Source organism: Pelodiscus sinensis, chromosome 21 (genome assembly GCF_052426305.1).
Source record: "Pelodiscus sinensis isolate ZL-2025 chromosome 21, ASM5242630v1, whole genome shotgun sequence".
Classification (NCBI taxonomy): Eukaryota; Metazoa; Chordata; order Testudines; family Trionychidae; genus Pelodiscus; species Pelodiscus sinensis.
The window spans coordinates 24,864,334-24,886,624 of NC_143072.1; the positions used below are offsets into that span (position 1 = coordinate 24,864,334).

Here is a 22,291-nt window from a genome sequence, read left to right on the forward strand (position 1 = left end):
CAAACACAGCTGGATTTTCTGGCACAGAGTCCACCAAAGAGAGACTAGGCAAAATGCTCAAATCATTTGCCTGAAATTCTTTGCTCGGCCCTGGGATGTCTTACCTTGGGGTTCTGTTTTCCTGTCTCTGGAGTTCCCAGGGTCCTCCTTGATAACTCCCAGCTCCTTTTCCCAGTTGGCCCAATCAATCTCTTCCACTCTGGAGACAGAAAATACAACAATTTCCCCTGTCAGCTGGCAGACAATGAGGCACAGGGGCAAAACATTCTGACCATACAGCTGCATAAGGCCACATCGGTGGCATCCTACTGACGTCTGCCCTGATGATGATTTTATCAGCACAGAACTAACAACTTGCTGGCAGCAGCTGCACCACAAAAGGCTTTGTTGCCAAAGGAGCTAGTAACCCTGTGAGGTGTGGTCATTCAGTAGCTTCCTCCAGGTTGTGAACAGTTGCCCTCAGACCTTCGTCCATCTCGTGCTTATCAGCACATCTGGCTACCCACATTCTCTGTGCTTGCTTATCCGTTGCCATGTGACCCAAGCCCTCCCTTTCAAATGACATTTTTCTATGTCACTTATAACTGTACACCAGGGGCGAATGAGAGTTTTGCGGGGCCCAGGGCAGCACAATTTCGTGGGGCCCCCCTTTGGAGAGAAAATAGAAAAAAGGCATCAAATGCGCAAATCGAAGGCTATTTTTCATATTAAATGTGAATTGGGTAAATTTGATAGAACCTTAATTTAGTTGGATAATTTTTATTTTAATTATATTGTAATTCATTCTCAAACACAATTCTGCTCTAATAATTAAACATTTTAATTTGTATTTAAGTCTACTAGAGCTGTCTAGCTCTTTTGGCAGCGCATTCTTCAATGAGGTCAGTAAAGTCCATTTCTTTACACAGGTCGTTTTCAATCGATATAATCGAAAGATCTACAAAACGCTCCTGGCTCGCAGTAGATTCTCTTTGGCTGCCCATGGCTGGTATTTGCCAGGCAGCGTTGGATGTTTGGCAGCCAGGTAGCATTGGGACTTGCGGGGGCCAGGTGGAGTGTGGGTATTGAGACTTGGGAGGGGCAGGGGGTGTGTGGGTGTTAGGGCTTGGGGGGGGCAGGCAGTGTTGGGGGGAGGCAGCATGTGGCTGTTGAGGTTTGGGGGCCAGGCAGCATTAGGTGTTGGCATTTGGGGGTGACAGGCAGTGTGTGGGTGCTGGGATTTGGGGGGCAGGCAGCGTGTGGGTGCTGGGATTTGGGAGGCAGGCAGCGTGTGGGTGCTGGGTCTTGGGGGGGCAGGCAGCTTGTGGGTGCTGGGTCTTGGGGGGGCAGGCAGCGTGTGGCTATGTGGAGGATGGCGCACAGATGGGCCCTAGGGAGGACCAGCAGGCAGGGGTGTCTGACTCATCAGACAGGCCAAAATGACCATTTCAGCCTCTCCAACAGCTCCTGGCTGGGTGGGGGCAGCTGGCAACTCCCCCTGCTCCCAGGGACGTGTGTGTGTGGGGGGGGGCTGTGCTGCGCCCATGATTGGGGGGAGGTGGGAACTGGCGAGAGGAGACGGGGTATCCCTGGCAGGCGGGTCGCTCTGCCCCTGGGCGTGGCGGGAAACAGGTCTGGGCTCCCCTCGGGGGAGAGACCGCGCCACCCCCAGCCTCTCTATGGGCGGGGCAGGAGGGTGGAGCAGCAGGATACTTGGGCACCATGGCCAGGCATTGCCCTTCGCCTCCATGGCAACGAGCTGTCGCGGCACGCATGCCACAGGCTAACGGAGCTGCTCGTGGACACGCAGCGAAGGGCACCGGCGGAGGCAGCTCCAGCAGGTAAGGGCAGCAGCGGCAGATATACGGCAGAGCGAGCGGGGCTGGCGCGGGGCCTATTGAAGCGCAGGGCCCGGAGCAGCCGCCCCGCTCGCCCTGCCCTATATCCGCCGCTGCTGTACACTTCCAAGTCATACTAGGTCTACTTCTCTTTCTTGTTGGGTTTCCTGGCTTCCAACGGACTGCCGTAATCGGTAGTTGGTTATGATCCATTTGTAATACACCCTAGTCACTGATGTCCTGTCTTACAAATTATTTGCGATAGAGACCTTGCTTTAGCCATTTTTCTGACCTCGTCGTTTGTCTTTTCCTTTCCTCATCGCTTCCTCCTAAGATTCTCCACAAGCATTTAGGATGAAACACATCTAACGTCTGAGCATCTGTTTTCTTAAGTTGCCAGCCAGGTTTCACTGCTATGGCTGGTGTTTAAATAACCCCAGGACCCTGGAAGAAGGACGCACTTAACGAACTGAGTTTTCCTGAGCGATCCCACAGCAAAAAGTCTGCAGGCATGGAACAGCACAGTGCTGCCCAGGTTCCGTGCCATTGCCACCACGCTCTGAACGCGGCTACCTCTGCTGCAGATATGCCAAGCCCCGCCTCTCATGGACGAGGGGAGTGTTGCCACCTAGTGGTTCACTTCGCATGGAGCAGCGGCGTCACAGAGCAGCAGTAAACAATTTGTTCAACTGGTTAACTACAGCTGCAGGTGGCAGGGGCTGCTATGGTTCAGCTCTGCTGCGGGGGCTGCTCTGGCCTGGCCCCACCGTGGGTGGCAGGGGGTTGCTTCAGCCCCACCGCCCACCCCAACCTAGGTCCTGCTGGCTCACCTGCTGTGGAGGGTGGGACCCTCTGGTTAACCTATTAGCCAGTAAGCAAACTGGTAAGCAAATGCGTTACCAGCAAACTGGTTAATCTTTAACATCCCTACTTGTGAGCCCCTGCAACTCCCTTTTGGGTCAGGGCCCCCAATTTGAAAAGCTCTGGTGTTCCCCATGACAACAGTTTAGTAGAGTGTAAAAGCACACAAAAGACCAGAGTTCATGGGGAGAAACCAGATGTCATAATCCGTGATGCCTTTTTCATGGCAGTGAATTTTGTAGGGCCCTACAAATAAGCAAACCCACTGGGCTCCCCCATTCACACAGAATGCCAGCACAGCAAGACAGAATTCAGCCTTCATTTGCTACCTTACCTGAAACACCACCTCTCATCTTTCTCATCATCAAGGCTCACGGACAAGAAGCAGCCAGATCTCGGCTTCCTTCTTGGCCACCACAGCCAGGACTTCTCTATTTCCAGAATGGCAATGGCTCTCTGAGGATACAAGTCCATGTTAGAGAGGGCCTGGCACAGCCACAGCCCAGTTGCTGATCTACCCTAAGTTCTGGTGAAGTCTTCCCTGCCCACCAAGTACCATAACTTGGAAAGGCACTTTTGTAACCCGACCACAATTGTTCCTTCCCTGTGAGAGGTCACCGTGTCAGCCTGTAACTTTAAAAACAACAAGTAGCCCTGTAGCACCTTAGGGAATAACAAAAAATATATAGTATCATTGAGCTTTCATGGGCAAAACCCCACTTCATCAGATGAATTGGAATGGAAATAACAGAAACCAAGATATATATAAAAACAGCAGAAGTACCTGTTAATTGTAGGGACCTGTGTTAATGAATATAGGACCCATTCATAGCTTTTTGAAGCAAAAATGCAGAGAACAATCCGAGAACATGCCTGACACCTTCAAAAGGGTTAAATATCTGTCTCTTAACATGGCTTTGCTCCCACAGTATGCTCGACCAACGAAAGGTTTGTGATGCTGTCAGGTTTTAGCCAATGTTTTATTGGCTGAAGGTGCTATTACTCAAGCTGCCAGGAGAGCATGCTCACACAAAGACTCTGGAAGACCTCCCTGACCCAGAATCAGCTCTGGCAGGTTGAGGAGTTAGAATAAATCTCCCAGTAAACTCAGCTGTTAATCTCCCTCAACAAGAACCATCTGCTCAGCTTCACTTCCTCTTCCCGCCCAGAGGCAGGGAATTTGCAAGGCAGCAGTCTTTACAAGTAGATCTGGAAGGTGCACAGCTCAGCACTTCAGACACCAAGACAACAGGTGCTAGAGGCACATGGAGAGAGAAAGATCTCATCACGCTTTCACCACTTTAAATCCACTTCAGAGCTCAGAGCAAACATGTCAGATCGGATGCACAGTGGGAGAAGATGTGTTACAAATAGCTCCCATGGGCCCGCCTGTTCTAAGGCCTGCATGGGAGTCCAGAGGAGCAGGGGGACAGACTTACCTGCAGCTTCCAGATGCTCTTGCTGTCACCAGAGACATTGGTGACCGTCTCGCTCATGAGCGCGATCAACATGTTGAGCAGGAGGATGTAGGTCAGGATCACAAACAGCAGCAGCATGAGCAGGACAAAGTATTTGAATTTCACATGCTCCTGGAACTCCAGGTCCCCCATCCCAATGGTGAACTTGAAGAGCTCCAGGGAAGTGCTCAGCAGCCCCCTGTAGGCCCCACCGCCCTTATCGTCATCCTCTTGGGCTACAGTCGTGTTCTGGGAAGCCGGGGGGGCCTCCCTCGTGAGCGTGACCAGAGCTGTAACAAAAGCAGAACAATGATTCTTCCTTGGCAGGTCTCTTCCTGGTAGGTCTGCCAGTAACCTCATGCTGAGTCTGTTCTCACCTGCCGCAAAGCCAAAGAGGAAGATCCCGTAAACCATGAGGAAGCGTAGCAGATCCCGCAGGATGGTCTAGAGACAGAGTAGCAGGCAATGTTATTAATCACCAGTAACCTCACATGATATTTATACAGCACAAAATTACCAGGACAACAGGAAACCAGTGCGCCTATCAAATAATGATATTTGGGCTCTGCGTCTGCTCTGACAACATTAATTCATTAATCCACACAGTCCCTCGCAAGTGAGGCAGGCCAGGAAGTATCCATGTTTCTATCAGACCTGGCAAACTCAGTACACCTAACTCATTGCTGTCATGGTATTTATCCACAATAGATGGTGTGTGAGGTATCAAATGGACGCTTAATGCCATCCTGGTAATCAGAAACATTGTGGGTACGTCTAGACTACAGGGTTTTGTCGTCAGAAGTTTTGTCGACAGATACTGTCGACAAAGCTTCTGTCGACAAAGAGCGTCTAGACTACGTCCAGTTCTGTCGACAAAGCAAGCTGCTTTGTCGACATAACAGTGTGGACGCAAAGGACAGTTTAGATGCAATAATGCCTTCTATCAACAGAACTCTGTCGACAAAAGGTGTTATTTCTCGTAAAATGAGGTTTACCAGCGTCGACAAAACTGCTGAGTTCTGTCAACGTTATGTCGACAGAACTCAGCGGTAGTGTAGACGCAGGTTTAGTTTTGTTGACAAAAGTCCACTTTTGTCGACAAAACCCTGTAGTCTAGACACACCCTGTGAGCGGTAAGTACCGGTGTTGAGAAATTCTAGGGATGCACCTAAAATATTTGGAGAATCTGTATTCTAGGTAGGGTTGTTAAGCAGCTTTTGTCAGACACAGTGATGTAGACTTTCCTCTCCACCTCCTTTCTAATCTGAATTAAACATTTTGAACCAATACACAGGAAGTCCTAAAGTCAACAGGTTGTCCAGGGAGTGGGGAGGCGGGTTGAGATGTGAAACCAACAGGCGAGAGTCCATAGGAGTCTGAGCCCCAAGGGTTCCCCTGCCTCTAGAAAAAAAGAGGAATACTGGAGAAGAACAGGGCATTTTGTGATCCATTTCACTACGGAACGCTCTTGGCAGAGGGGGACAGTTCACCACAACCTGGATCCTGAATTGAATGAAGATTAGCAAGGTCTCCACAAGGCTTTTGAGGGTGAGAAATGTTTTGAGGCACAGGAGCATAGCCTGTTACGGTTCTGATTAGTCTCTTAGAAACGTGTTATGATTCTGTTTTATTACACAGGTTCAACCTCTCTAGTCCGACACCCGCAGGACCTGACCGGTGCTAAACCAGAAAATGTGCTGATCCACAGGAGGTCAATATTGTCTAGCAGCATCTCCAACATTTTCACTGCTTGCCGGGCTCTCAGAAGTCATTTAGGGGTCTATTAGAGCTAAATAACAGCACAGGACACTAAGAGCCAGGACTGGTGGCTGTAAACAAACTTTATGGGACCATGAGAAACTTGGCCACACTCATGAGAAGTGGACACACAGCTCACTAAAATCATGCCGGACTATGGGTGTTGCCAGACCAGAGAGTGCCGGATTAGAGAGGTTCCACCTGTAAAACCATCTCTGTTTCTATTGTCCTTACTCACTTGAATTTGTGATTTTCTGTTCTTTGAAAGCAAACTTTTTCTTTCTTTATTATACATTCATCCCGTGGCTGCGAGATTATGTAACGAGTGCCTCTGCCATCGAACCAAGTGAGCTGGTGGCTACATGATCGCTCTGGAGGCAGGGGTCTTGGGAATTACTGTGACTGTCCAGTGGCAGGGGCTGGGCCCCATTGGGAAACTCTTCTGAAGTGTTCAGGGACTGTTACCTACAATGTGGAGCAAGGGCTGGCAGAGTTCTGGGCAGACTGTCTGGAGCAGGCCCACCAACCGGGGACAGAGGAGGGGTCAGCTGGGTTCCCGACTATCATCACTGCTACTGTGGCAGCAGTGGCAGCCAAAGCCCCACGCCCTTTAAATCGCCACTGGAGCCCCAGGCAGCATGCTCCGGATGGCTGTGAGGGCTGGTGGGGAGGGGTGCAGTCTGGGAGGTGAGGGTTACCTCTTCCCAGCCCCGCCTCTGAGGCCCCCACCCCTCCACCTTGCCCAGAGGCCCCGCAATTCTGTCAACCCCTCTGGCAGGGGATATCAAGGTGACACACAGGCCTGAGTGCCCCAAGAAAGGGTCGCAGAAAAAGTTCGGAGCAGATGCAAAGGCTGAGACTTGCTCAAGTTCGCGCTGCAGTTGGGCAACAGCACTGAGCTTAGAACTCAAGTGTCCCTGGCTCCCCATCCTGAGGCCTTTCCTCCAGACCCCGCTGGTTCCACAGGCCAAATCGGACCTAACAGCCGAACCTCAGAGCTAGACACCTCGGAACGTGGAAGAGAAATGCTGCTTTTAACCTTCTTAATGGAAACGAAATACGCACAGAAACAGTTTCCTGACCTTGTCAAATCTTTTTTTTGCAAACACAGTACTGCAGTGTATTTGCCCTTTTTGTTTGCTTTTTGGTCTCTCGTGCAGCCTGTTTGCATACTTTCAATTCCAAACGAGGCGTCTGCTTGACTGGTCAGTTTATAACTCTGTGGTGTTGTTCTCCCTGAGGTGCTGGAGTGTCTGGAGGGACAGTGAAGCCAGTCTGAGATCATTTCTTGTAATGTCGAAGTGAATTGGTTTTCATAGAAGAGACTGGTTGGCAGCCTGGCTCTGTCCTTGCAACTGAACCCTGAACGGTACAGCCCATCCCGTTCCTCCAGAGCTGCCTCCCTCTTTCACTCCCACAGCCTACGGCTGATGCCTCTCATCTCCAATGTGCAACATCCCCTGCTTCTCCAGCATGGAATGCCACATAGAAATCTTCCTTGGCACCTCAGTCCAGACTTGCCAGCAGTGGGAAACATCTCCTGGACTCTCTCTCTCTCTGTGCGTGTGCATGAGAGAGAGAGAACTGTGTGTGTGTAGTCTGTGAGTACTCTGTATGTGTGTACACATGAATTCTGTGTATACTCTGTGTATTTTGTGTGTACTCTATTGGTGTGTGTGTGTACACTTGTACTCTGTGTGTACTCTAGGTCTATGAGGTGTGTGTGTGTGTGTGTACACATACTCTGTGTGTACTCTGTATGTACTCTGTGTATGCGAACGACAGGGTAGGTGGAGGCTGACCAACCTCACCTACTTTGGGGACCAGGACGAGTCCCAAAAAACTCAATTTTTTCTTGTGATTTGCTGCAGACTGAGCCAGGGGTCTGCTCCATGCATCGTTCCATCACCCCTGACAGAATAAATTGACACAAATCAGCCTGGTATTTCAATGTGCGCGGCCTAAGTACTAGCTGGATTCATGGCTCTGAGGGTCCTTACAGGAGAACAGTTGGATCGATGATCTCCACACTGACCTTCTGTATCATGACGCAATAGATTCCAGTCCACTGGAAGCCCCGAGTGTAGTACAGCATGTTCACCCATCCCAGCAGCAAGGACAATACCATGGTGGGCACGTAAACTTCCGAAGGCACAAGGTACAGCACGGCCGAAAGCAGCAGCGAGAATGCCTGGAGCAAGCTGGGGGATGCAATCGTAGTCACACAGTGGGTGAAACTTTCAATAGCAAACCCCTTTGGTGCCACACAGGGCGCAGCCAGCCGCATCTTGCTGGGTTACAAGAGTGGCAGCTAATCAGACCTTGCAGGTCTGGGTTGGTTAGTAACAAAATCCACCTGCCACCTACTTTCTGCACAAGTTTGTTGCAGATGCGTTCGACTTTAGGGAAGTTCACATTATAGAAAATCTCAGCTATAATTGGCCTGACTTCCTTCTCCTCTCCACTGGATACAGTCACATACCAGTGGAGTTACATATGCATAACTGGTGTCTCTCTCTCTCTCTCTCTCTCTCTCTCTCTCTCACACACACACACACACACACACACACACTAAAGTCTCTCCCCCTTCACAAAAGCACCTCACTCTTCATCTGCTGAGTTCAATGTGCTTTATGAACCGAGGTCAGTCCCTATTTTACAAATTGGTAAACTGAGTCACGGGAGAATAAAATTACTTGCCCAAGGCCATGACTTTAATGGGAGCCATTGGTGGAGCTACAAATGGACCCCAGGTCTGAGGCCTGGTCCAATGCTCTGTCCACTAGTCCACATGGTCAGATCTTAGTTATTGTGAGCTTATGTTGGCATGATCTGTATGACAGTTGCACCATGATACCCCAATGCACCGGGCATGGTACGTGTGAAAATAAGAGAAACACGGAGAGCTCATGATCTAAGAGTATGACAAGAGGCAACGGGTGGGTGGAAAGAGCCAAGAGTTGGTTGGAAAGATGAGAGAGCAGCAGAACAAACATCTTGTGTGTGAGAATTGGTCCCTTCTGCTCACCACCCGCCTCGCGACCTCTTGGCAGCCCAGCTGCCTCTTAACCCAGGTTTGATTTCACACAAACGTTCATGTCCCGCGACCGAAAGGACGTACAGAAAGACCTCAATGCAGCCATCGGAGAACACGTGCTTCAGGCTCCGCCATCTCCTCACGAAGTACAGAGTCTATGAGAAAAGAGACAAAGCAACAGGAGCAGTTCGTTCACACAGCAAGACACACGTCAGTCGCCCACCCGGGAGCAGCCCAGACCAGGCCTCCTTATGGGCAGCTGGGCAGCGGGGGCTGGACAGCCCAGCCTCGGTTCCCCTCCCCACACGGAACTGAGGGATGGGAGGTGGAGGGCAACCCCGCCCTGGCCCTCACTGCCCGTCCCCAGCCGTGAGGAGCCACCCGCCAGTCCAGCCATGTGAGGGGCTGTCAGGTAAGGGATATGGGCACTGGCAGCCCAAGAGGAGCCACCATGCAGGGGAGACCAGGCAGCTCGACCTCGGTCCCCCTCTCTGCAGGGAGATGCCAGTGGGATGGGTGGGGGGAGCTAGGCAGCCCAACCTCAGTCCCTCTCCCCATCAGGAGCTGCCATCCAGGGGGTGGGGACCTTGGCTAGCCCAGCTCTAGCCTCCCCAACAAGGAGCCGTGAGGGGAGCTGGCCAGCCCAGCCCTAGTTCCCCCCACCCTGTGAGGAACCTCTAGGGGAGCTGGCCAGCCCAACCCCGGCCCTCACTGCCCTGCTAGTCACTGTCAGCGGGGGGGGGGGGGGGCTGGACAGCTCCCCTGGGAGGAACCTCTGTCAGAGCGGTGCCACCCTCATTGCCACAGGTGGCCTGGTAAGCCACTCCCCCGACCTCCCAGCCCCCTGCCTGTCCTGAATTCTGCTCCCCTCCCCCATCCTCAGCCACTCACCCTATCCGGCCTCCGGTGCCTCCCCTCCCCCCTGTCTTCTAGCCCCCTGACCGGAAGGACCTGAGCAACACCGAGTAAATCTTCTAGTTATGGAAATAAGAGCCGTGTAACAACGTGCGGGGGGGGGGGGGGGGGGGATTGTTCTATTTCAAAGCAATGAGATTAGATATCTCTGTACCTGAGCAATGATGAGATAAAAGCCTCCCAGGAAAACAATGATCTGTCCAACGAGCTGCAGGAAGGCGAGAGCGGTGAACTCTGCAGGAAATGGAGACTGTAAGACAAAAACAAGAATATGAAGATGGCTGTAGCCACCCAAAGCCCTTTCAACCCCTTATTCCTACGGCCCCAGCATTCAAGCTCGCTTCCCCCTGTGCAAGGAAGCCAGCCCTACCTGTAACTGCAGGGGACGGTGGTAGGCAAGGACCGTGAAAATCACCATGAATATAAAATAAGAGAAAAAACTTAAGTAAAACCTCCTAGCAGCAAATGAGTCCCATTTATGCTGAAGCAGTTGGTTTAGCGGCTCCAGAACTACCATCTTGTATCGATTCTAGGGGGAGAGGAAGAAGAAAACAAACATGTCACCAGGGATGTAGGATCACTGTGAGGCCTTCTTAGTGCCGGGTTGGAACGTAGCGGTCAGGTGCCCTGTCTGCGGTGCCGGAGTTACACACAAGCTGAGTAAGCTACAGTGGAGGGCCTCAGATTATGGAGGTGGCTCTAAATTAAAAAAAAAAAGTACTAGTTTTTTGTTGCATCCTCGCACATGTACCAATATAGACACAAATGTAAAATTATATAAATTCCTCACCATTAATAACAAACAAAGTCACACATTGTATTTCCCTAGGTTAAAACAATCCGAAATGCCACATTTATCATATGCTTCAGAATAGCAGATTTACCCGGCATTGCCTGGGTCCTTCAGGGCAGGGGGCTGGCGGGGTGGGGGGTGAACAAGTCAGGGCAGGCAACGGGGATTCTCTCCCTCCCCCACCCTCCAGTTCCCTGGCTGGCCTTTTCTCTCCCACCCCGTCGGTAGGGCTCTTTCCCGCCACACCCATCTGGCAGCGCCCTTCCCCTCCCCCACCCCACCGTCTGGCAGGGCTCTTCCCCTCCCCCACCATCTAGCAGGGCTCTTTCCCACACCACCACCATGTGGAAGGGCTCTCTCCCTCCTTCCCCCCAGCACTGTGGCTTGGGAAAGGGGGACTTCCCATCTTGCCTGCCACAAGACTAGGTAAGAAGCCCCAACCCCTCTAGCCACTCTCTTGGTAGAGTAGCTGCCCCCAGTGGTCACTCTGCATATTGCTCTTCTCCAAACAGTCCCTCCCTTTCCATGCTATGGAAAACAGTCCCATTCCAGGGACTACCCATTTTTCTGGCACTACCAAACCCTGACCTTACTTTAAGTGAGCCTAAAAGGAAGCTGCATACTAAATTTGGTGTTCCTAGCTCCTACCATTTAGGAGGAGTTCTTGAACAAACAGGCTCACAGATGGACAGACCATCGCACATTTCTAAAATAGATAGAGGCCATTCTGCATCTGATTTTTAAAAAGTTGCCACAACTCACTGGTGTGTCACTGCTCTCAGCAAGGATCTCTAATACAGAGTTTTTCTCACAACTGTCTACAGAGGCCAAGTCATAGAGAGATACATGGACGGGTCCATAAGTCCATTCAGTGAACTTGCGAGACAGGTGCCGGTACTCCGGATCCTTGATCTCTCTTTGGAGAATGTGTCTGAAGATCTGAAAGGAAAGTTTATGTTGATTATACTAATGTTCGCATATACATTAAGATGTCAAATGAAATTCCTAGGGTACCTAAATTGTCTTCAGACCGGTAACCTTGCTTCCTGCATACAGGTATGTTCTTGGCCATACATATGATCTGGCCAAGAACTTGAGGCAAACTAAGCACAACTTCTACAAACTCTGTCAAAGGAGCGGCAACTTGCAACCCAGTTCGGAAGCTCCCAGCGGTGACTGAATCAAAACAGCTACTAACGCAATGGTCTGAAAGAGGTTTTCTTCATGCCTCCGCTCCTGCAGTGTCACTTTTGCTCATGGGACTGAAGCTCCCATGTGCAATAATATTGGAAGCACCTGCATCAGACCCAGCTTCTAGGCAAGGGGACTCACTCCATCGTTCTATTTCTAGCCATGCCTAGAGAATCACTCCAGTTGCATTTACCTCTACTTTGCCCGTCTTGGCAGCCAGTTTCAGTGGTGTTAACCCAGCCCGGTTCACTATTTCCTCAAGCTTCTCTGAGGGGTTAATCTTCGTGCCTGCCTTTAAGATCTCATCATACATGTTGCTCACTAACTCCGTGTTCTGCTCGGTGTCATCAGCAATCATCACCAGGGCATGGAGCACTGTGTTGCCCAGGGAATCCTGTTCACGGAGCCGGGCTTTCTGGTAGGGGTTATCAAGGAGGTATTGTACCACGTCAAGCTGGTTGGTGCAAGCAGCCAAGGAAAGGGGAAGTTCGCCTGGAGAGATGAAGGCAGGTTTGAAAAAAAATAAGTAGCTTTAGGAGGAACGTTAGGTATTTATCTTTGGCCAGGTATACACTAGACCTGGAAGGTCGAGGTGCAGTACGCAACTCCAGTTATGTAAAATTTGTAGCTGGAGTTGGCTTACCGTAAGTCCAGCTTGGTGTTGGCTTCCCTTACTCCTCACGACTGTAAGGACTACAGGTGCCAGCCAGAGCTGCCTTCAGCATTCGATTTATGGGTCTTAACTAGACCACTAAATCAAATGCCAGAAGAGCGATCTCTGGCGCAGTGAGTGAAGATGCGCCCTTAGTTTGCAAAGTCTTATTACTGTAACAGTAATGAGGTTTTTCCTCACCAAATCTCTGCTTTCAGGCTTGGATGTTTTGTAGTTAGTTGGTACAGTAAAACAATCCCTCTGGGAGCAGCTGAATCAGTTTGTCAGACTCAAATTTTGGCTGCACCGATCAGCGTCCCCTCTCCCCGCCATCTATTTTTGAGTTCAGTCCACACATGAGGGGCAGGGGTTTTGAGGCAGCCCCATGTCCATAGACAGGGACAAGGGCACACATGTGAACATCAGGAGGCAAGCACTGACTGGTTCGAGGGAGAGCTCAGTCTGGGCAAGAGGGCTGACTACCCCAGTAAGATGGGACACTTGGGGTTATGGGATGCGGGAGAATGCACCTAACGAATGGAAAGTCAAGCCCTGGAAGGGACAGGGTTCCCAGCTAGCAAGCCGGAGCCTGCACTGCACGCTTACCAAAATAGAAACACACTCCTTCCTTCTTCTTCCTGAAGAATTCGCCATGGGCTCTGGCATGGACGTCAGCTCCATTCTCCACCAGCAGCTTTACTAAATCTAGGTGCCTCTTTTCTATGGCAATGTGGAGTGCAGTCTGGCCTAAGGAGCCAGGAATTATAAGTCAGAGCTTGCTGTGATGGCCCCATGGACAGAAGGAGCAGGAAAGGTCTTTCCAAAGCCCCGCCAGCAGCAATACTGACAATGCGATGAAATCGTCAGGGACCCCCAGACCAACTGTGGGCAGGGAACTGGTGGCAAATGCTGACTTTGCAACAGCGACCACTGGAAATGCAATTTGGACACTGAGCCCATGAGCTGGCAGATGCAAACTCCCCCAAGACTATCAGGGGCTGACCAGTGTAACTTCTCTTAGGGGTATGATAAGATCTCAAATCTGACCTATGAATTCAAGACCATGAAGCTACAATAAAGATACACATGGGATAAATACACATGCACAGAGTAGCATGTCTCTTTGGAATATTTGCTATTAAAAGGATAAATCTACTTAGCAGATTTCTAAGTTGTTATTTTTAAATGTAACTTGTTTTCACTGATTAACACTATATCATCTTTTTTTCCTTCTCCAAAGCACTTCACAAACCTTAACAATAGAACCTCATCGTAGTCCTGGCTAAATAAGCCAATATTACCCCCATTTTTCTGATGGGGGAATTGAGGCATAGAGGTTAAGTGAAATGCTCAAGGACAGAAAAGTGGGTGTCAGAGTCAGAATTAGAACTCAGCAGTGCCCAGCCCCCTTTTCTGTGCTCAGTATACCCCATTCCACAAACGAGGAACTCCATCATGCTATCAACTATGCACCCATCCAATTCCCAGTACGTGTTGACCTCTCTAGTCCGGCACTCTTTGGTCCAGCAACACCCATAGTCTGGCATGATTTTAGTGAGCCGGATGTCCACTTCTCATGGGTGTGGCTTAGTTTCCCATGATCCCATAAAGTTTATTGACAGCCCCCAGTCCTGGCTCTGTGTTCTGTGCTGTTATTTAGCTCTAATTTACCCCAAAATGACTTCCAAGAGCCCAGTAAGCAGTGGAAGTGTTGGTAATGCTGCTAGTCAATACTGACCTCCTGCGGTCCAGAACATTTTCTGGTTTGGCACCGGGCAGGTCCTGCAGGTGCCGGACTAGAGAGGTCTAACCTGTATCTACCATAGCTTCTGTCTTGCTGATTGTTAATCCCAAGGTCAGACACACAGCCCCGGAGAACACTTACCTGCATAGTAACAGTCCTTGCATGCAATATTGACAAGTGGTTTTTTAGTCTTAGTCTTCTGGTCTATTTCTAGCAACAGTGGAATAGTGGCGTTGGTCCCATCTTTTAAATTCAGCAGGGCTTTCATTAAGCAGGTCTTACCCGTCTTGGCGTCTAGCAGAGAGAGAGAAAGACAGGGGAGCTCAGAGAGGGGCATAGTTGGTACCATAGTGTACAGAACACATCAGTTTCATCTTGCCTAGAACTCAACAGCCAATGTAGCATTACATAAATTAATTAAAAGTCCCTTTCCCACTGTATTTCCAACCTGCACTGGAAACAAAGAGCTTAAAAATAAATACTTGCTCAGCACTTTTCATCCACAGATGGGTAAAAGTATCGTAAGTTCCATTTTACAGATGGGGAGAGTAAGGCATGGAAAAAGGAAGCAATTGGCCTGACATAAGGTCAGCGGTGGTGCTGAGAACGGGATGCCGACCCCATGCTCTAATGCTGAGGCCACACCAACTCTTGTTTGTAGCTGCAAGAAGTTCAGAGACTCGTCCAGACTTTGGATGGGTGGAAGGGCGTATTGTGCGCAGGGGGAGTCGTAAGCCTACAAACTTTTCATCTGGTGCTTATTGAAAGCGAGCAACAATCCCTTTGAGCTACGCAGGCCATTACCAAGGCATGCGTTTGTTAAATGACCAGAGAGCACTGAGCGTATATACCTGTATATTCTGTATTGCAAAGAAATTTGGAGGTCTTTTTCAAGTAATCAGACAAACCATCCAGCTCTTCTGGGTTACCCCTTGCGACTGCACCAAAAAGCCGATCTCTATCAAAGTAATTTGCGTCCTGTTGGCTACTGGAGAAATGGGAAGAGTTAAGCATATTCTAGACAGTAAACAAGCGAGTCTGCACCAGTCGACCCTGTGCTGCTTGGATTTCGCCGTAAGGGGAGCGTTGGGCCCGGCTGTTTGGCAAAAGAAAGAATAAACTTTCAAGTCAAACAACAAAAAGAGAGTTCATTCCCACAACCCCTTTTTCGGAATTGGCCTCAGAACCTTCTGGTTCCAGACAGAGTCGCACTGCCTCAGTGAGGAGGAAAGAAGAATACAAACCCCCTCTCCAAAAGTGTACCACCCCCTCCTGAATGCAAGAGAGTGAAAATCCTGCAAAGTTTCTGGCACCCTCTTGAATTTCACTTGGCCACGGCAGATCCCACAATGACTTACTTTCTGGCAAGTCCTGGTCGATAATTCAAATTAACCTTGATCGTTGGAGAAAAGTTACTGCTCTCCTTCTGAAAAGGAGTCTCCATGGGTGGTTTCTCCTTCCCTCCACGGGCCCCTTTGCTTTCGTCCTGTTGATCAGCGGCAGATGTACCTGTCTTGATGCTGTCATCCGTTTCTAACAAACCGATCAGCCTGTTCTGCGAGAAGCTTGGCTTCCCACTGGCAGTGTTTGAGTAATCCATGTTTGGGAGGATGCTGGTTCAGATCATCAAAGATGCTCCCAATAAGAGTAGAGATCTTCAAAAGAAGGAGAGAATTCATTCATTGTTGCAACCGAATTAGGTCGCTCACTTGAAGTTCATCCTTGTCCACCCTGCTCCCTTCTCTCACAAAACAGAGTTCCCACCGACTAGAGGCTCCCAAATCACCATCCAGGGATCCCTATTGGTCCTGTACCATCTGCACAGTGAAACATTGCGATTTACTTGTTGAACACCAGAGTTAACTCAGTGCCGTGCAAATGGAGACGAAAGCACAGTCATTGTCCCAGACTTTTACCATTCGAGGGCTCGTATCCGTGTCACTGAGGTGTGGGGAGTCGCCGGGCCCTGCACCCCCATCTGCAGTCACATGCAATACCCACCCAGCAGGGAGAACACAAGGTTTATTAAGTGACAGGGACACAGCATGAGACTCTGCCTGGGCCTATGAGTTTTCCCGCACCCATCACACTGGAGAATCAGGGGTGGGGAGCCTATGGCCCGAGGGTCAGATTCAGCTTGCACCTTGCCTGGATTTGGTTCCTGAGGCTCGGGGCTCCCCCCACAAATATTGAGGAGCTGGCGCTCCAGCCTTACGGCCCTTCTCCCACCCAGACCCCACGCCCCCAGCCCGCTCCTGCACCCTACCACCCTCTCTGACTCCAAACCCACTTCCCAGTAGCCCCCTCCCACACACAGGGCTCCTCATTTTTGGCCCCACCCCAGAACACGGGGGGAGGAGAACCATAAAATCTACTAGCCTAGGCTTTGGTGTGCAAGGAGAATGTATGTGAGTGGGGGGGTGTTGTTTTTTCATTTTGTTTTGTTTCATTTTTGCTTCTCACTTTTCTGTGGCCCCCGACTGATTTTTCTGTGGGACAGAGGCCCCCGACCGAAAAAGGGTCCCCTCCCGCCCCGTCTTAAATAGTAAAGTCTTTGGGGGCAAGGAAACAACCACAGAGAAGCTGTACAAGCCAGTTAGAAAGTACAGACAGTAGGGGGTGTGCCAGGCAGCGTGTCCCATTTTGAGATAACCTCCTTGCTGCTGATGGATGGGGCCCTTAGAATAGATAAAATGTTCTGCGCAGTGTCCAATAGGACTCTGCAACAAGGGGGGGGGGGCGGAATATCACCATTCAGGACATAGACTCCTTGCTCTAGTCTTAACGAGTCAGTACAGGCTAACCACCAAGTGCCCCAAGGAGATAAGATTATTAACAGCAGGCCTTCGCTAGCAGAGAGCGTTAGGTTTGCTCAAGCAAGAAAGGGGAACAGGCGACCTAATATCTCCTCCAAGCCATGGTGGGCTGCAGCTACTGCGAGCCCACGTGTCCCTGGGCTCTGACCAGCAGTGGGCAACCTGTGGCCCGAGGGTGGCACAAGGCCCATGACACATTTTGCTTACCGATGCCCACGCACAGAATTTCGGTTCCATCTGCGTAGGGTTTTTTTTCCCTAGCAGTATTACTAAAGTGGCATGCAAGTGAAGTGAGGGGCATGCTGATTGCACACAACACCGACTGAGAGAGCCGTGTGCTCCCTCTGCACCCAATCAAAGTGCTGCTACAGTCCCAATCACCACACCCTGCAACTTCTAAGTACGCAAGCGCAGTTGGCAAAACTACCCTTCCTGGGAGACCATGTTGAGTATGACAATCTTGCAGCCCACTGAGGATATGTCTAGACTGTGGGCGGGATTTCGGGATACCAGCAGTAGCTCAGAAAAACCCCGACACGTCCAAGGAAAGCGTTTGCTCTTCCGCTTTTTTTCCCACGGAAGAGCAGACGCACTCTTTCGGGGATCCCTGTATACCTCGTTCTATGAGGAATAAGGGTGCCTCCAAAAGAGGAGGCTTTTCCACCATTTGGCTCCATCTAGACGGGGCCAAATGGCAGAAAAGTCTCTTCCGGAAAAGCAATCAGAAAAAACTGTGCCAATTGCAGAGCGCAATTTGCGTAGCTTTTTCCAAAAAGAGCCTATAGTCACTCTAGACATAGCCTCAGCTGATGGCCCATTCACTAGCCTAGTTTGCCCATCACTAGCTCTGACCCTCTGATCAACAACATGGGTGCATGCACACACAGGATACAGCTGCTATTCTGGTAAATAGCGCTCTCATGGCCTGAGCACAGTGCAGCCTCATCACTCCCAGCCAGGGAGAAGGAAGCAGATTTGAATAGGTAGCAGGTTTAAAACAAACAATAGGGAGTATTTCTTCCCGCAGTACACAGTCAATCCATGGAACTCCTCGCCAGAGGATGTTGTGAAGACCAGAACTTAAACAAGTTTCAAAAAAGAGCTAGATAAATTCATGGAGGAGAGGTCCATCCATAGCTATTAGCCAGGCTGGGTGTCCCTAGCCTCTGTGAATCAGAAGCTGGGAATGGGTGACAGGAGAGGAATCACATGAGGTTCCCTGTTCTGTTAATTTCCTCTGGGGGAATCTGGCACTGGCCACTGTTGGAAGTCAGGACACTGGGCTAGATTGACCTTTGGTCTGACCCCGTCTGGCTGTTCTTATGAAGTAAAGTCTGCTGTATGGTAGAGCTGACCACTAACCAAAGGAGTACCAGGCCAGCCCAGCAAAGTCTAATATTGCCAGTATTTTGAGCTCTCTTTTGACAAATATCTGGTTAGAGCTCAGACCCACCCAGGCAAGCTCCTGCTAAACATGCAACTAGAAACCACTAAAGGAAGATATGACGCAAGGTTTATAGGCAGCCTAAGAGGAGGCCAGGAAACACCCCGGACTGATTCAAGCTAAACAACCTCCTTGTCTGTTGATGGCATTGACTGTGTCTAATGCATCTGCACAATCTGCAACGTTAACAGGTCCCGGGGAGTCTCATGCTGCAGGGTTGGAAAGCCAAGCTCCCTATTCTGTACAGGATAAGCATGGTGCGTAAGACAGGAGTGCAGAGATGCTTGCTTAGATCTCGGCGGTGTATGTTTACAAAGCCATTTTCATGCAGTTCTCAGCCAGAGAAATCCAAAGGCACAAGGCAAAGAACATCGATAGCAACCATTTTATTTTAAGTTGTAATACGGTTTCAAACACGCGGCGTGGGCCCCATTCTGTCGCCGAACACTCCTATGCACCACACAGTTCCCCACCCACACTTAGTGCCCTCCCCACCAAATACTCACTGTGGCCGCTCTCGGAAGGGTCGGTGGCTGCCCTCGTGCCACGCCCTAGTTGAGCTGTTGCAGCTTCTTGTTCCCAAATTCTCTCTTGACTGCAGTTTCCATTCCTTCTCGATTCTTTAAAAATGTATTGTCATATTTGCTCAGTCAGCGCTGCAGGCTTTCTTCAAAAAAAAAAAAACACCACAACCTTACAAGAAACACATCCCCTTCCTGGGGAATCCAGAGAGTATTCTTTGCTCCCTGGCTGAGCTTTTCTCTGCGTATTCAAGCAGGGCACCCCTCAGCTGGCTGATAGTCAGCTACCGAGCCATTCTGAAGTGCACAGCACAAAGCAAGAGCTGCAGTCAATGGAAAAGCAAGGCACATATTCTGAACTGGGGCTCCACCCAAGAAACGCTGCTCCTTTGATAGATGGGTCCCAAATGAGCGCACGGAGGCGGACCACCCCTCCGTGCAAAGGCAAATGCCAGCAATCACGCGCAAGAGCACAAAGGTTAAATGAAGGCTTGAAAAAGGTAAGATTCACCTCACGCTGCAAAAGAAAGTGGGTTCATCTTCGCTCTCTCTGCTGCTTGCTGATGGGGAGAAAGAGCATCCCTGGGTGGAAGTCCTGGCTGGTGCCTGTGAGGAATCCCGGCTGCCTGTAGGGAGCAGCTATCGATTCTGAATTGGCCAGCCACTCAGAGAATAACGGAAGTGTGTTGAAGTGCTCGAGCAGGAAGTGACTAGAGGATTTCACTGAAAGGAAAAAAAACCCATAGAAGAAGGCAGCTCTCCTGGCAATGTCCAGAATAGGGATGTAAAATCTCATTTAATTCATTAACTGGTTAAATGTTATGTAATGAGTTTAATAGGGGCCGGTGGGCGGTCTCCCCTGCCCACTGTGGCTGGGCTGGAGCACCCACCCTAGAGCGGGCAGGGGTTACTCCGATCGAGTTGGAGCACCCCTTGCCCCACAGAGCTAGAGCACAGCCCTGCCTGCAGGGGGCAGAGGGTTGCTCCAGCCCCACTGGTTAACTGTAACTGGTAACCAGTTAACCATTCACATCCTTAGTCAGAGTCAATGGGCGGGGAGGGGACAGGAGGGCCTTTGGCCTGGCCCCACGGCTCAAAGAAAGGGGACCTCAAATGTCAATTTTTTAAGTTTTTTGGCAATTGATCCCTGTGGAGGGGTCGAGTTTTGAGATTTCCAACCAGAGCAGGCTCAGATCCGATTTGGGGGGGGGGTACGTTTCATCCTTCTGCAAGCCAGGGCTTCTCCTCACGAGGATGTCACACGGCTCAGCAATCAGTCCTGGGATGAGCCAAGTTGTCACGGAAACATCTCCCACCAACCAACTTCCTAAGAAACCCAGCTTTTCCACACAGAGCTTCACATACCCATGCCGTGGCCAGGCTCAGAGCAGAATGACACAAGAACCAGCTTAACCACAACGTTAACAAGGAAGACGCATAGTATCAGCTGCACATCACGAGCCAAGGGGATAGCACAAAGGGGTCCCAGTTCTAACAAGCTGGGCTCCATTGCTCCACTTTTCTGCCAGCACAGTTCAATGCTCCCAGAAATTGCAACATGACCGCTTACAGTCAGAGATCCCAGCTCAATAACTATTTATTGTAGCTAGCTGATGCAGTGTATAGAAATTCTGTTCTCTTTTACATGCTCCTTCTGAATGGAGGATTAACTTGAGTGCATCATGATGGAGAGCAAAATGCTGGGGCAACCCCTAGCTCCCAATGCAAAGATATGATCTAGGAGGAACTCAGCTGCTACTCCCTGCATGGCTGTTACACTGGGAGGGGGTACGTCTAGACTAAAACTTTGTTGCAGAAAAAGGTACACAAAATGCACTCCACATTTTGCATACCTTTTTCCTTTTTTTTTTTCCGGAAGAAGCTTTTCCAAAATTTGGCCCATCTACACTAAGCCAAATTTTGGAAAAAAACCTCTTTCGAAAGATCCCTTCTTCCTCGTGGAAGACAGTGCTTCCGAAAGAGCATGTCTGCTCTTCCACAAACAAAAGGTGGAAGAGCAAACGTGTTCCCTGGACACGGCGGAGGTTTTTCGAGATGCCGAAAAATCTCCACAGTCTAGACTTACCCTGGGTGATACCAGGTCCAGAACAGCTCAGGGGAAGGGCAGAGCAGCAATGAGTCAAGTTGGCCAAACTTAGGGGAGAAGAGCTTCTTCGAAACAAAATGAATGCACAGGAGAAGGACTTCATACCACCCATTCCTTTTCAGCTTCCTTCCTCTATAGCAGATGAGGAATTTTGTTCCACTCCTCTCTCCCATATGGTCTGCATTGCCTTATCCCAGCCAGACCTGAAGAGAAACTGCTGCCCTGTATATCTCAGATTATGGGGGTAGATCCTGATTGTGATTTTTCCTTTGTGGGCCATATTTTGGTTCAAGGATTGCCGGTGTCACTGAGGGCATGTCTACACTAAAGCGTTATTACAAAATAACTCATATTATTTTGAAATAACAAGGTGAGCATCCACACAGCTTATTCCAGAATAATAAACCCTCATTCCACGAGGAATAACGCCTATTTCGAAATAGCTATTTCGATATAGTGGGAGTGTGGACGCTTCACTGCTGCTATTTGGATATAGCTCCTCCCCAGGACCATTCAAAGTAATTACTTCCCACTGCTTCCTGGAGCTCTAAGTTGAGGCAGCGCATCCACATAAGCCTTGGACTTATTTTGAAGCTTCCTTGTAGTGTGGGTACGCTATTTTGAAATAGTTATTTCGGGAGTTATTATTCCAAAATAACTTATTTCAAAATACCCTTGTAGCGTAGACATATCCTGAACGTGTGGTAGGCATGGCCTGATCAGACCAGTGGTGAGTTACCAACAATGGTATACTTCATATTCACCAGTCGCAGAGAGATTCAGCCAACACCCCGTGGTCTTGTGAGTTCTTTCTCCTCCTCCTCCTCCTCCTCCTCCCTCAGCAGAGTCAAAGCCTCTGGATTTTGCGTAACCTCCATTATTTCCAGCAGGATGACATTCAGCGCATCCCCGATCAACATACAGCTTGGCTGGGCCTACAACACTCATTGGGCCCAACATCTTGAGTGGTCACTCTTCTCCATTGTCCTGCAAGATTCCGAGCTGCAGGCTCAGTTTCCAATCTTTCATTGCCTAACATGGCCGGAGGCCCAAACCAAGTCCAAAGCAGCTCTCAGCTGTAAAGACCGAAGGCCTGAGATGGCGCAGAGGCATCCAGGACTCAGCCATCACCCAGAGAAAAAAATCCATGTTAGCATCTGGCTAAATCTGCCTTGCAA

At 50.0% G+C, this 22,291-nt stretch overlaps 1 protein-coding gene across 4 annotated transcripts in view; it reads right to left on the reverse strand.

Moving 5' to 3' along the window:
• LOC102447560 (transient receptor potential cation channel subfamily V member 2) overlaps positions 1-22,291 on the reverse strand; it is a 29,396-nt gene that overhangs the window by 1,957 nt on the left and 5,148 nt on the right. The window contains exons 2-17 of one of the 4 annotated variants that reach the window (XM_075904354.2): positions 19,518-19,729; positions 18,992-19,105; positions 15,584-15,880; positions 15,077-15,213; positions 14,367-14,519; positions 13,088-13,228; positions 12,023-12,321; positions 11,401-11,577; positions 10,216-10,374; positions 10,000-10,095; positions 9,015-9,085; positions 7,929-8,094; positions 4,513-4,579; positions 4,118-4,425; positions 3,013-3,134; positions 105-199 (exon numbers count right to left, since the gene is read on the reverse strand). In XM_075904354.2, coding sequence (XP_075760469.2) covers positions 105-199; positions 3,013-3,134; positions 4,118-4,425; positions 4,513-4,579; positions 7,929-8,094; positions 9,015-9,085; positions 10,000-10,095; positions 10,216-10,374; positions 11,401-11,577; positions 12,023-12,321; positions 13,088-13,228; positions 14,367-14,519; positions 15,077-15,213; positions 15,584-15,825 — 2,233 coding nt within the window. In that variant the 5' untranslated portion in view covers positions 15,826-15,880; positions 18,992-19,105; positions 19,518-19,729. Of the gene's footprint in view, positions 1-104; positions 200-3,012; positions 3,135-4,117; positions 4,426-4,512; positions 4,580-7,928; positions 8,095-9,014; positions 9,086-9,999; positions 10,096-10,215; positions 10,375-11,400; positions 11,578-12,022; positions 12,322-13,087; positions 13,229-14,366; positions 14,520-15,076; positions 15,214-15,583; positions 15,881-18,991; positions 19,730-22,291 lie in introns of all 4 variants that reach the window. The other 3 variants (XM_075904353.2, XM_075904352.2, XM_075904355.2) reach the window with 3 other exon arrangements.